The sequence below is a fragment of the Argentina anserina genome, chromosome 1 (genome assembly GCF_933775445.1).
Source record: "Argentina anserina chromosome 1, drPotAnse1.1, whole genome shotgun sequence".
NCBI classification, from domain to species: domain Eukaryota; kingdom Viridiplantae; phylum Streptophyta; class Magnoliopsida; order Rosales; family Rosaceae; genus Argentina; species Argentina anserina.
In genome coordinates, this window is record NC_065872.1 from 15,353,122 (window position 1) to 15,367,870 (window position 14,749).

A 14,749-nucleotide genomic window follows, 5' to 3' on the forward strand; every position below is an offset into this window, starting at 1 on the left:
TTATATGTTGACACGAGTTTTTTTCGGATCCGCACCAACTTTGTTGACTTTTTGGGCCACGTGTGCAATTTTATCGGATTCTTAGTTGATTTAATTTTTTAATGAAGATGATTAACTTCATTAAATTTTATGTGTCTACACCCTTCATTTTTGTTTATGGATTTTTCTTCAACTCGACTCTGATGAAAACCTGGTGGAAGAACAATTTTTAGACCTTCCGATAAGGCCTTAACTTCAGCAACTAGCATAACATAGAGATATTGCATAAGGCAAATATTGGATTTCCTCTATGCATGTTATTACAAAACAAAGCCAGTAGCAGCCTGATGGTTTTAGTAACAGATTCATCGACATTTAATTTGATAAAGTCTTGGTGTAATTTGGAATCCTTGGTCTTCTTGGATGTCTAAGGTGAATCACCTAGCTTAAGTTACTTCTAGACTTGCTAACTGATGATAGATCACCACATTATCTGGCCGTCGGCGAAAGTAACAAGCATTCACAAACACTGAAAAAGTCAAGTGACCGGAGAGAAACGTACCGAGTAAAACTAACTATTGGCCATTGTTAATTCAAGGAGAGACATTGCAAGAACAAGGTTTGATGTTCTCAAGTGGCGGGTCCTAAACATAAGGCTAGCACAAATCTTGCACTGTCTTAAACTAGCATCAAGTGCCAACATTGTCAATAGGAGCGAGGCAATCTCACCTTATCCACACTCCCACCACAACCTCCTATTACATGATCGATCATCACAATCACTCCTTATCAAATATCCACAAGGCACCCCAAAAATCCTACCCCCATTACTAGTATAGTAGCCTCAAACAAAGCTAAGGTGAGAAACACAGCACTGAACCAAGTTTGATCTCAAATTATTCCTACTGGCAGCAATGAACTCTAGCGTTTTGGCAAGTAACTATGCCATCGCTGGCAGCAGTGCAATACTGGCTGAAGGCAATGGGAAGATGACCTCCATGCCCCAGAGGGTAGCCATGCCTGTGATCAGGGCACAACATCAAGAGTCGCAAAGCGTTGGAGGAAGAAGAGCTGCGCTGCTCCTCCTCACCGCCACTGCTGCTGCCGTTGCCTCCAACCCCATTGCCAATGCCGGCGTCATTGATGATTACCTGGAGAAGAGCAAGGCCAACAAGGTACCTAGTAGCTAGCTTGCTACACAATGTTTCTTGTGAACTATGAACTATTAGTTGGACTAATATGGCAATACTTTATACTCACATGGATGTATTGTTATAAAATAGGAACTGAATGACAAGAAGAGGCTGGCAACAAGTGGAGCAAACTTTGCAAGAGCATTCACTGTTCAGTTTGGGACTTGCAAATTCCCAGAGAACTTCACTGGTTGCCAAGATCTTGCCAAGCAAAAGGTATTTACAACTACCAACTCATTCCCTGGTGATACGGTATGACCTTAATGTTTGGCTTTTGTAAACTTGTTTTGGGTTTTGATTTGCAGAAAGTGCCATTTCTCTCTGAAGATCTGAGCTTGGAATGCGAAGGCAAGGACAAGTACAAATGCGGTTCCAATGTATTCTGGAAATGGTGATCGGAGAAGGCATGCGCATCAGCAATCTCTTTTTCGCAACCTTCCTTCGACATGTATCTAATTAAGTTTCTTGTTAAGTAAAAAAGTTTCAACTCATGATCTGCCTTGTGATGTTCTCGACATTTCCTTTCTTTGTTCTTTCTGTTTTAATGCGTTGCCTAATGAATGGAATAGAACATGACCATTATAATGCACTATACAGATCAGAAAGAAAAGTTAACATACATCAATGAAAGAATGATAAGGCCACAAACTGTTGCATTTCGAAACTGTTACAATTCCCTTGTATGAATTCTATACAGTATTAAAGTTTGAGATTCACTACCATATGTACCTTCCGAGTGTGTATGTATAGCACCATGTAATCATCTGTCAAATAAACAAAACTCGAGGAAAAATGCCCCAAATATCCAGTAGATTCTCATGAACACCGGATAGTCCTGTGCTCAATCAGAGTAATGTTAAGAAATATGCACGCTTCAAGAGCTCCTTGAACACCAACTGATAACTCAGTTACACAAGCTCGATCTGATCACATCCATTTCCGTAGTGTGATTAGATTTGAACTCTGAAAGCAAACCCGACTGCTGCAGTAATTCAACTGAGTCCTCAGAACGTATCAAAGCTCACACTTCCAAAGACGCACTCTAAAACCTTCAACAGAATCTCAACTTTGCTGGCACCAGTCAAAAGAGCCAATATCCTGCATTTCAGGACATGGCGTTGGAAATACGTCATTTGCAAAACCCGAAACAAATTCACATTGCCACTCTGCAGATGCAGCTAGACCAAGTACTGTTACATTCCTGAGGCAGATCCCTTTGTAAGAAGCACCCTCGACACCCTGCAGTACTGGGGCTTTTGTTGAGTTCAAGCTGAGAACATTTCTAATGAATATTCCATTTACTTTGGGAACAGCTTTGGGATCCCATCCTTTATCCGGGTGGTCATTGGACCCTCTACTAAACTTTATGGGCGTCTTGACCCTATCCATTTTTATGTTACTTATAGTAACATTTTCTATGTAACCCCCTCTGCCCTTATCCGATTTTATACGCACCCCAGCTGCAGAATTCCAAATATGCAAATCCTCAATGGTGACATTTGAAATCCCACCAGACATCTCACTACCTATTCCAACTCCAGAACAGGTGGGAGTGGTGCCAGAAACTCTCCTCACTATGATGTTTGAGCTTGGACGAGCCATCTTGATTCCATAATGATCCCACCCACTTTTGATGGCTATGAGATCATCGCCACTCTCAATGTAACACTCTTCAATGCACACATTTCTACATGAATCTGAACCATACCATCAAGTTAACTTCTATAATAACTTACATGAAACACATCATATCAAATTGAGAGAACAAGGACATGCCTGCGTCTATGCCGTCAGTGTTTGGAGCTTTAAGGGGAGCCAAGATTGTCATGTCCTTTATAACAACATTGCTGATCAAACAAAAAAAGAACTATGAGCTAATTTTCATTACTTAAGCATAGGAAGAAGTAGGATTAATTTGAATCAAAGTGTTTTCCTCAATGACATTAAATGTGAAGATGGGTCATCAAACTGTTTTACTGTGGTTGGTAGTCATGTCATAGAGAAAAGACTTGAGAAAGTAAACGGCTCATTACAGGCTGAACAATATGAATTTTCTCCCTCTCAACTTCCACTAAGCTAGGGATTTCCAGCAACTTGAATTAGTATGCATGTATACTTGAAACGAAAAATAAACAAAAAAAATAAGAAGAAGAAAGGAAACAATGTATAAGGGAAAGTCAAAGGACACACCTGCAGTAAACAGGATGAACTGTCCAAAAAGGAGAATTGAGGAAGGTGAGGTTAGAGATGAGAATGTTGTTAGAGTTCATTAGTTCAAGAAGGTGACCTCTCGTATACTCGAGTGTTCTGTTCCACCAGAGTTCCCACCACATTTTCCCTTGACCATCAATTGTTCCATTATGACCTGAAATCCCACACATAAGCATTGAATGAGCTCGAATGGTCCCTTAGATGTTAAAAATAAAATTAGGCAAGAATGTCTTTATCATTCTTTAAAGAAATGCCATTGAATTTTGAAGGAAGTTAGCAAACATACTAAATTTGAACCCAAACAAATTTAACAGACACAGTCACTCTATTTCTACTGTCAGACTTTCATTAAATCAACCTAACACCTTGACAGGGAAGTAGTTCACCAGGAGTAGTAATTCTGTTAAAGAAGAATGGAACTGCTTACCTATTTCTAGTAAATGTGACTCTGATAGACAGAAAGACATAGAGTTGCATGAGCATATAAATTGCCAATACAAAGACTAAATTGATTAATATTAAATGACATGTGACACTCAATGATTTCAACTTATGATTACTAGATTCACATGCCACCATGTTCATATCCACAACTCACATGGTCATTTTGTATTTTTAGTCCTCAACAAGGATAGAAAAAATTTGGTACCTGTAATGACAAGATCTGTGAGACCATTCCCATGAATAAGGCTTATATGCCTTCCTCCTAACCGTTCTCTCCCTCTTCCATAAGAAGGCAATGGCTCAACAATAGGCCATTCCTTAGGATCCTATGATGAAAAACAAAAATAACTTCATTAAGCACAAACTGCACAATACATTTATGGGGATGAAACTATAAATCTGTAATTATCCTAATCAATCACAGATATTTCTCTTCCATTGAAAGCAACTTTGTTATGATAAAAAAAAAAACAGAATCAACTACAATTCAAGAAGCCCTTATGTGGCTGTGACAGTATAGCACCCACATGAAAAATAAAAATTATATTATTATTCAATTATTTCAATAAATATATGTAAATTTGGTTGGTCTGAGTATTCTGCAGTGCAGATCAGGAGGGTGATACTAACATTTTGGCATCAAGTCACATAGTTGAAGCTTCAGAACACAAGAAAGTACAAATCAGGGAACAAGAGAATCATGAAAATTTAAGTGAGAACTTGTTGGTGGTGGGGGGCCCACTTCGGCTGAACCCGTGAACATTATTATTCCCTCTCCCCCAACTAAAAATGCTTCAAAACTCAGAAGCATCTAGAACTCGCATCATAACGGTGACCCTCATGACTTCATGAGTAATAATAAGTAGTAACAAAAGAGAACATGCATTCCTGCATATGGAATTATTACTGGCCCAAAGTCACCAAATTTTTTATCTTATTTCGGTAGGGTAGATAAACTCCACACTCTGTAGCAACCCCAAAGTTTATGTGTTATAAAGTCGAAAGAATGCAAACTTGGTGTCGCCCTATTCATTCAGGGCATACCAAGAATTCCATATACCATGCCCATGAATTTAGTTTCTCAGCAGTTGACGAAGTTAAACGCAATCTAGAGTTACATCGTACAGCGGTGAGCTACTTTCACATTTCCTAAGACTATAAGTAGGAATATCTATCTGACAAGAATGTTACACTAGCCTAGACAAAATTAACGTGAAGTTTTCGAATTTTGTTGAATGCCACCAATATTTTGAAGTTCACAATTTCAAAATGTTACAGTTCATTCACATTTCTTTAGTACTGCCCTCCACAATCATGAACGTAATCAACTTTATCACACAGTTAAAAATGAAAAGGCGAGATTAATATTTTACCTGGGAGCCGAGAATTACCGCGCCCTGCTCGAGAAAGAGCGTGAAGTTACTAGTGAGGTTAAAACTCCCCGTCAACCATCTTCCTTCCGGAACATTGAGCTGGGCCCCACCGCTCTTCTCCTGCATGAACCGTATCGCCTTCCGAAACGCCGCCGTATTCGACGTCGTCCCGTCGCCGACTCCGCCGAAGTCCTTTATCGACATCACCGTCTTCCTCGGGGGAGCTTTCCCGTCGCCGAAGAATCCGGAACAGCTCGTCATCCTCCTCGCCGCCGGGTCAACGGAGGATCCGACTTCCCCCCAGACCGACCCGGCCCAGCGCGGCAGGCCGGTCATGGTGGAGATTTGGAAGCAGAGGACGAGCATGACGGTGAAGAGAAGGAGGATCGACGGCCACGTCGGACGGATTGCGCCGCCGAATATGGACTTGTCGGAATCCATTTCTGCACGTGCATGAAAATCGAAGACCGGATTTCTAGGGTTTCGAAATCGCGGAATTAAAATTTGAATTTGGAAGAAGAAGAAGAAGAAGAAGAAGAAGAGAGGTGGTGGGGGGTTTGGGTTTGGTTTTGTTGAGGTGGGAATAGAACAGTGTGTGGCGTAGTGCGCCAAAGTTTAAGAACGAAAGGAGGTGTTGGTGACGCGCGTGGGTTTGCGCGTGAGGTGAAGAAAAGATGGATCCGTTTTGTTCGGTGTGGGGAGGGGAGGGATTGCGTGCGGTGAGGATCAGTGTGGGTGATGGCGTGGCAGAAGATGATTGGGTGGAGTGGGGTCGGTATTAAAGAACAAGAAGTTTGACCTTCGTAGAGTGGGGACTAGGGCTTGATTTGGTTTTGGAGGTTCTTTCCGATGGGAATGTGGGGCTGTGTGAAGGAACAAAGAAGGCGTTACTCACGGGAAAATAAATTATTTCTTTTGTTAGTGTGGACGGCCTCCTGGTCCAAGATGTAGCACTCTCTCTCCTTTCTATTATTCATTTTTAATGTTATTGAAGAATTAACCTTACGATCGACGTTCTGATCAGCAGTAGCAGGACCAAAAACTTAGATGATTAGCAATAAAAAATTATTCTTATTTATATGCGTTTCGTAAAATTTTATTTTTTTACCTTGCTATTTTTAGATATTTGACATCATAATAAAACTCTTTCATATTAATACCTATATGGCTCTGTTTTGATATTTCATTATATATAAGAGGAAATTATACATGTTTCGTCTAATGTTTATTTATAAATTCTCTCAATCTCCTTATCTCACAACTATAATTTTTTTTTAAAAAAGAACAAATTTATCTAATAAACAAATCATGAATTTAAACATGAACCAATAAATACTTTAACAAAGGAGTCAACATGAAAAGACGAGAAAAATATAAGATTTTTGTTATGAAAGAATTATTATTCTACCATTGTGGGTGTCTTACATATTCAGGTTTCTTTAAGAGTAGATTATGCCTTAATGTAAGAGATATGAATCTCTGATTCTTCAGGATACTATGTATGTAATATATATATATATATATGTCACATTATTAATCAATAAAGAGTTCGGTTATGTTCTTTTACGTTGTTATTATTTTTATCTATCATACTTGATCACGTTATCATATATTTTGTTCTAAAAATGTTTGAGCGACGATGCCACCACCAGAAAAATTAACCTAGCCCTAACCTCCTATGTCTGGTAGCCTTCTCTTTTTTGCATAGCCAGAAAAGTTGAGAATTCCCTAAAACAATTATCGTTAGAAAAACATAGAAGAAAACAAAAAATCCAAATCGATATACTCAGGGCACCCATGAATTTTCTCTGGCACCCAAGATATCATCCTTTCTGATTAGCCGTCGGCGTTAGTCGAGTCTTGTCCTTGTGGCACCGCCGCACACACAAATTCCAAGACGGTGGCATAACCCATCGTCGAGGCCTTGCTCGACTCCGAACCGTGGCTTCGGTAGTAGCGCTTGATCAACAACTGTAACATCCCTAAATTCAGAACAGTAAAATTTCGAATTTGTGGATGCTAACACTATGATATAACTTCAATAAATGAAATTACGTTACAGCAGCTGAATATCTTATCCATGTTTCACAAAACACTTAGATTTCAAACTGTAACAAAACGTAAATACATGTGTATGTTGTACAGTAGTCAACTCTCACAAGTCCTCACTAAAATAGGAAAATGAATAGAAGCAAAAACAGCGCCCTGCTGTTACCATGCTCACTCTTTCCGCTTTACTATTGTGAAGTACCTGCAGTACTACCCCCTGCACCAATAATGGTACACCAGGATTGTAAACACAACCTGGTCAGCTACAAAGCTGGTATGAGTAAACTAAAAGAAATACTCAAGGGTAATGTAATATATTTCTAAACTCAGAAATATATATAAAAAAACAACATTATCATCACAACACTAACAACGTCAACTCGCAACCAATGCCACAACAAACACCACATATTGCCACACAAGCATAATCACAACTCACAATCACATCGCAACATATGCAGAACATTCTGGGTTAATGCGACCCTCAAGTCGCACCCAGAAGATTGGCAATAATATTAGAGCTCTAGATGTTCATCCCCACAACCGGCCAAGGAGTGGTTCTAACATATGCCTACGCCACTAAGGCCGCCACACAGGCAGAACATTGAAATACATTTTTCCACTTGGGCCGCCGCTAAGGCTAAATCATATGTATTCATTTTCTTTCGCCAAACTGGCCGCCACTAAGGCAGAACAACTCACACAAGTCTTTTGCCTAAAAAGGCCACCACAAAGACAACATCACAACCCACAAAGCTACACACGCAATAATCATACCGGAAGGTACATTTTCTTCCCTTCTGGTAACAACAAAATAATCACAACACAATAACGCTGGAAGGTACATTTTCTTCCCTTCCGGTCACACAACATGTAAGCACTTCGACTATACAAATATTCTATCCAAAAACCTCTAATTTACCGAGAGGTACATTTTATTCCCCCTCGGTCCCATCCTCCACAGTTCAATGAGAACCAACTAAAAATACACAATATATTTCACAAATATAGTAGCTTTATATATACTTAGTGATAAATATGCATATCATATTACCATTTAGATATACGTATATAAATCACCAAATATATACACATTTATATTCAATCACACAACAAGTAAAAATATATAAAATGTAAGTTCACACATCTAGTTACCGCCAAGGGTAACTAGACCAAACGTGAGGTTTACTCACCTTTTCGCTCCCGCAAACAACTTGTAATCCTCAAGTGAGATCACTCGCTTGCTCCTTCAATTACCTAAGTGACAAAACATCACTTAGTAAAAAAGAACTAAAACCACTCAACACAACAAACCCTCTTTCAACATAAGGAAACTCTACACCTTCTTCCTTATGTAACTCTCGGTCTCTCTCTCTTCTTCTCAACTATCCCAAAATAGCAACAAAATTATAACCAATTAAACCACTTCACAACTAACCACTTAACCAAAAATTCACCCAAAACACAGACATAACTAACTAGCCAAACCTGCAACAAACCCATTGCCCACACACTCTTAACTTCCCTCAACTCAACCTAACTCAACAAGTCGAACACTTGTTTCCAACTCAAGCACCTAAGTTGAACAAAGCTCCACTTAGTAAAAAGGAACCAAAACAAACCAAAAAATAAGCACTTCATAAATTTCGGCAAGAATGCTGAAATTACTAAGGTCACCCATGCCATACACTAGTGACATCTACTCCAACCTCTTCACCCTCTTCTTCTCTTACTTCCCAAAACCAACCTTTCCAAAATGTCACAACTTAACTAAACAACTTCCCCAAACAATACCATGGCACTCCCAAATATCTCCTACTCCCTCAAGCCTCCTTTGCTTTTCCAAAAGAACCCCTTCACTACCCAAAACACCAAAACAATGGCCTAACTACTTCCACTGTATCAAGATCTCTCACAAGAATTTCATCAAACACCTTTTGTGCATTCCCTTAAACCCTTCCACTTCTCACAACTAAGATCCCAAAACTTACAATACCTCTTGACCTTCAATATAACTCACCATTACCACTAAGAACACCACCAAACAACAATATAACATAACCATCAAGAAAAAATGAAATTACCAAGCTGAGCTCCTTAAGTCACTGCCCAAAATCAGCAGCAACCAACCAAGCCCACACAATCAGCAGCTTTACTAGCACCTCAAGGTCTCCTTCTGCCGACTACAGCTGCAGCAACACTCCCCAGGCAGCAGCAATATAGCAGCAGCAACAACAAGCAAGCAGCAGCAGCAGCAAGCAGCAACAGCAGCAGCAGTAAGCAAACAACAAGCAGCACGGTGGTTGGGTGAGAAGATCAAAGGAGAAGAAGAATTTATGGAGAGAGAGAAGAGAAGAAGAAAGAAGATGAAGAAGCAGAGAATGAGAAGATAAGCACGGGGCAGAAATGAGGAAGAGATGAGAGGGAAAGAAGATATTTGTTTCCCAATTTTCTCCCCCTTTTACCTTTTTCAACAACAACTTCTGTAATTAAAATCTCATTCCTCCAACTTTCGATTACTACGTGTCACATGTCTACAAACTCGTTTTGACGAGCTCTACGACTTTTATGAAGGAAGTTTCCTGAAACGAGCGACGAATTAAAAGTCAACTCTTGAGTCAACCGAATTAAATCGAAAAACTACTTAATGGTTCTCGAACCGATTTCTACTTCGAATGAAGGCTATTTAAAAGACGTAGAATATGGATATAACCAAAATATCATTTCATTAATCTCCATGAAATTATAAGAAATGAATAATGAAATTCGGGTTATTACAACAACGCCTCTCTTTCTTCCAGTTGTGGAAAGAACCCAGCGGCCTTGTGGCATTGAGAGCAATCCCCCGACCCAGTTCTCTCGAGCTCAACCCGGACTGCAGATATCAGCCCAGCCATGATCTTTTATGGGCTTCAGGCTTTCTGAGCCCAATGGCCCCTTAGGCTTTAAACTCCATTTATTTTCTTTCCCTTTTCTTTTCCTATTTAATTCATTAATCGTTTATTTGCATGTTTTAGTTTTTAACTATATTTCACGTCCTAGTATAGGAAAAATGATCTAGTGATGACATACACGCCAGAGATAGACTCTACTTTTGCAATGTACACGCGGTTTTGAGCATATCCTCCTGAGATTCCTATGTCATCAATACGAAGATTGAAAAGGACTTCAGCTAGCAACTAGTCTGCATTTTTCTACATGAAGATTAATTAGAGACTATCTCAATTAAATGCAGTTTATTTGGCAGACCACCAAGTAAGTTTTTCTTAAAATTGCTACTTTTGAACATTTATATATAAATTATCGGGCGCTATTAGTCTTCTTCATGTCTCTTTTCCAGCTCTTCTTACAGCGCCAATGAGACCAAAGAGGGATATAATTCCCCTCTTGGTCGATGTTTTTCATGTGACGGCCCTAGGGGAGTCGCATTATAATTTAAAGGGTAGAAATCGATTTTGTGTGGTCGCCTGAGTGCACTGTTGTTTTGACAGCCCTAGAAATCGGTTACATACTTGACTAGTTTCAATCATTCGAAGCCTATACATCCCTCATTTCTTGTGGATGCGTCTCAATCGTGACTATGATTTGAATTTTTGCATTTCTTAAAATCAAAAATATAGACAGTAATCCCAAGGTCTTTGTACTCATTTATTTCAGTTGAGATTCAAACTACTCTGAAACAGCACTATTTGCTGATAAAATATCTCAAAATTGACAATTCTTTGGGACACACTTCATAATGATTCAATAAATGTCTATGATGTTGTTTTACCAGAGTTGACCTTGATGTATGCTCCACATCCAAGAAACACAAGCTATTTTTGGCTCTTGTATCTATTTTCTATTGAGGGAACATTTGAGATGGAAATATAACATTATTTCAATCTCCAAATAGTAGATTTTGAGTCTCACTCTAAGGTTCCGCCCGATCTGATATGCACGATTTTGTTGCTACAAACTTTTGATTAGTCAATCTATTTTGATTACGTTTTCTGTTTAATATTTTTCAAGTATAATGTTGTCATTGCTATGTTCTCAATCGACTTTGACTCTAGTCATTTAGTGGAATTAAAAGTTTGTTTGTGTTGTATTAAAGATTTTCATTCAATAAAATTTCTCGTATTCCTTGTTTACAAGTTTATTTCCTTAAATCTAGCATGAACGGTCAACGTTTGCAACTCACGTGATTTTTAAATTGGATGCTTTTGGGTAACATGAGACCCCAATAGCCCTATATTGTAAATTTGACACTTAACATTTGGAAAACGAACCTCAGCACGTCAAATTTTGACGTCGTTTTCATCCATGACGTGTACGAGTTTTCCGGTAAGTCTGGATCAGATCTGGCCATTCCAGCCATTTTCTAGTGACTACGGCCGATTTCCAGCCTCTTGTCGCCGCTCCGGCATCCCTACCACTACTCCCTATCGGATCTGCAGTACGGCCTCCATATCGGCCAGATTTCAGTCGTTGTCGACCGATTTTCTTTTGAGTTTTCCAACGAATTTTCGTCATTTTCTCGTTGTTTTTTTTAGTATCCTTCCAACATTCTTTATTGAAGCATTTTCCCACCAAAGTTTCATTCGGTTTTGAGTTATTTAGACATGGTTTTCCGGTTATCTTTTCCAGTTTTCTCTAAGTCATTTCATAGCTCAACCGGTTTTTTCATTAGTGAGCATCCGCACCATTTGGATGGTTTCTTTCTAACATCCGTTTCTAACATATAACTTGAAGAATGTAGTACTATTGTCATGTGATATAGTCGATGAGATTGCACTTTGTTTTGATCCCCCCTCTTATAATATTCTATGGTGTATTGTCTACATAAGTTCACCGTGTTGTTGATTCTCTTAATTTATTTTGATGATGTGCCACGGCGAAATCGAGTGTCTTGGTGATTGCGCAACCACCCACACTGTTCTATGGGATAGGTAGTTGTTTTACAGATTTTGTGCGGATATTGTGTTTTATATATATTCGCACCTTGCTAAGTTTTACAAGACTATACATGCCAATCAATTTTCATCTAGATACTCATGTTGAGAATGAAGAGAAATATCTTTGTGATAGATTCAAAATTGGTTGTATGCAGCTGCCAACCCCGCAGCTGCCCCAGCAGTCACCCCGCAGCTGCCCTGCATCCCCTGCAGAGCCCATGTAAGCCCCTCTTCATGACCTCATGACAAAACCTGCTTAATTGATGACTCTTATTGTCAAACTTCTCATGTGAATGCTCCAATTTCGATTAGTCCATTCTTACAACATATTCAAGATGACATTTATGGACCTATTCAACCAAGAATGCAGACATTCTAAGAATTTTATGGTATTTGTTAAAGCATCGACGCGTTGGCTACACGTCACTTTGCTATCGACAAGGAATGCTGCATTTACTAAGTTTTTATCTATGATCATCATACTAAGGGCTCACCGCCCTTCCCGTCCTCTCAAATCTATTCGATTGGATAACGTTGAAAAGTTCACCTCCAACACTTTTGATGATTATTGCTTGTCTCCTAGGATCGTTGTTGAACATCCTATAACTCATGTTCAGTCATAGAACGGTCTAGCAGAGGCTTGGACTTGGTTATGGGTACTAACATGTCAGTCTTTGCATGAGGATATGTAATGATGTTGCATGCGGCGCCACTTATTCGTTTCAAACCTACAACTCACCAAGCATTTAGTGCGTACTAGATGGTTACTGGATACGATCCTAACATTCTTTTCACTAATGCCTATTTAGTTACGTTGCTTATGTGCCTCAATTTTAGTATCTCAATGGGTCTACGTGAGACGATTAAGTATTTTGGTTGGTTATAAATCACCAACACTTGTTTGTTATTTTCAATCTACAAGCATGATTATATATCCCGTGATATTAGCAGACGATCACTTTGATGAGACATACTTCTCGTCGTTAGGGGGAGATATTGAATACTCTCATTCTAGTTTTAACGCCACGAATTGACGTGGTGGTGTGGCACTATGTCTCTTTAAGATCTTGTACTGCTCTGAGTAAGTAAGAAGTGCAACACATTATCGACCTCCAGAAAGTTAAAAATTTGATGCTCAATGACTTTACTGATATTGCGAAAGTGACGAGATTGAACATAAATGTTGTGATGTGCTAGTAAGGTTGGAACTCTCGGAATATGGGAGAATTTCATATGACCTGGTCCTAGCACCGTTGGCACCATCCCTGACAGTGGGATAGAAGCCAGCGATGACACCATTGTACGATGTGGTGTTGTCGGCGCCCGTGTTATTGTACCACGAAAAAAGGGCGGCAAACGCAAGGATGGACTAGTAAGGGTCATAGCTTCGGTCTTGGCTCCTACCCGGAAGAGAGGGAGATCATCAAATTCTTTGGAATCAAAAATCTGAATGAAGCGTAGTGCAAAGGCCCAAATATTCCGCTCATCATCAAGAGATATTCTCTGAACATGTCTATCAACTAAGTTTTTGTGGGACATTGTAAACTCCTTTTGTTGATGCTAGAGAACAAAAGAAATCTCTCAATTGATCATGTATGCACGCGCATGTATTAATGGATTGATCTCTCATGATTGATGATGTATTTACTTATGCTCTTATTCCGTTGTAAAGTATCAATGATGAGCAACTTGACCGAAGTGGAAAGAATCAATACAATGCTGAACTAGACTTGTTATGTTACTCACTGTTCGTAATGTAATGAAAATGATGAAGTCATGCAATATTTGTAGGACTTATAGCGCAAAGATTGTCTCATTATCCTAGTATTGACTACGATGAGTTATATTCTCTCATTATAGACATAATTGCTTTCCGTTACTTGATCAGTAGTAGTGTCTATGAAAACTGATTTGCAACATATAATAGTGCTCATAACATATTTTTAAAGGGATCTTGACATAGATATGAAAGTGCTCGAGAGACCTTAATTGCTTGATTAAATGCCTCTAGACCACGGAGAGCTTATGAAGTCAGACATGTAAGTCTCGTTGAAGTTGACCCACGAAACTGGACAGATTCTAATTTGTCACATTCAATGCGTCTTTCACAATGGAATGGGGAAATTGACCAATGAATGACTGATTTTGATCCAAAACAGAATCATACGTATCCTCTACGCTACCAGTGTCAACAACAACACCAATGCGTACAAAAGTGTGTATAAGTTGTTGGCGGCATTGGTGTGGGGAGGAAGGTATTGATTCACTATGTGTAGAACTAGACCCATGTCAACGGAACAATTTAAGTTTAATGACGATACATAGTCACATAGTTAATCACATCATAATGAAAGCAATAGTGTCCCAACAACACTTACATATATAAATCTATAGCTCATTAAATCTCTTTGTCATCTATACTTAAACATAATAGAGAATCCAAAATTGGTTTTCATATGAACACATATGGGTATAAGTTCTTGCAACCAATTGTACTACATTATCTCAAACGTCGCAAACTCAATGAAATATAGTAAATTTGGTACCTTTGGAAATGTCTATG

General features: G+C 39.0%; 2 protein-coding genes across 2 annotated transcripts; one reads left to right on the forward strand and one right to left on the reverse strand.

Annotated features, from left to right (window-relative positions):
* Positions 1 to 826: 826 nt before the first annotated feature.
* On the forward strand, positions 827 to 1,671 carry LOC126795790 (photosystem I reaction center subunit N, chloroplastic). Its single transcript, XM_050522547.1, has 3 exons — positions 827 to 1,154; positions 1,263 to 1,388; positions 1,478 to 1,671. Exons 1-3 carry the CDS (start codon positions 894 to 896, stop codon positions 1,565 to 1,567), a joined length of 477 nt encoding a protein of 158 aa, XP_050378504.1. The 5' UTR covers positions 827 to 893; the 3' UTR covers positions 1,568 to 1,671.
* Positions 1,672 to 1,770: 99 nt separating this feature from the next.
* Positions 1,771 to 5,765, reverse strand: LOC126786038 (probable polygalacturonase). The gene is made up of 5 exons (XM_050511742.1): positions 5,201 to 5,765; positions 4,033 to 4,153; positions 3,363 to 3,537; positions 2,949 to 3,019; positions 1,771 to 2,869 (listed from the first exon to the last, which is right to left on the reverse strand). The coding sequence occupies exons 1-5, from the start codon at positions 5,639 to 5,641 to the stop codon at positions 2,235 to 2,237; spliced, it is 1,443 nt and encodes a 480-aa protein (XP_050367699.1). The 5' UTR covers positions 5,642 to 5,765; the 3' UTR covers positions 1,771 to 2,234.
* Between the last annotated feature and the right edge of the window lie 8,984 nt (positions 5,766 to 14,749).

Excerpts from the sequence above, each read along its gene's own strand:
- LOC126795790 (XM_050522547.1), top strand. The coding sequence starts at position 894 with ATGAACTCTAGCGTTTTGGCAAGTAACTATGCCATCGCTGGCAGCAGT. Across the intron at positions 1,155-1,262 it reads AGAAGAGCAAGGCCAACAAG|GAACTGAATGACAAGAAGAG; the intron begins GTACCTAGTAGC and ends GTTATAAAATAG. Across the intron at positions 1,389-1,477 it reads AAGATCTTGCCAAGCAAAAG|AAAGTGCCATTTCTCTCTGA; the intron begins GTATTTACAACT and ends TTTGATTTGCAG.
- LOC126786038 (XM_050511742.1), bottom strand. The coding sequence starts at position 5,641 with ATGGATTCCGACAAGTCCATATTCGGCGGCGCAATCCGTCCGACGTGG. Across the intron at positions 3,020-3,362 it reads GTTCATCCTGTTTACTGCAG|CAATGTTGTTATAAAGGACA; the intron begins GTGTGTCCTTTG and ends TTGTTTGATCAG. Across the intron at positions 2,870-2,948 it reads CACTGACGGCATAGACGCAG|ATTCATGTAGAAATGTGTGC; the intron begins GCATGTCCTTGT and ends GGTATGGTTCAG.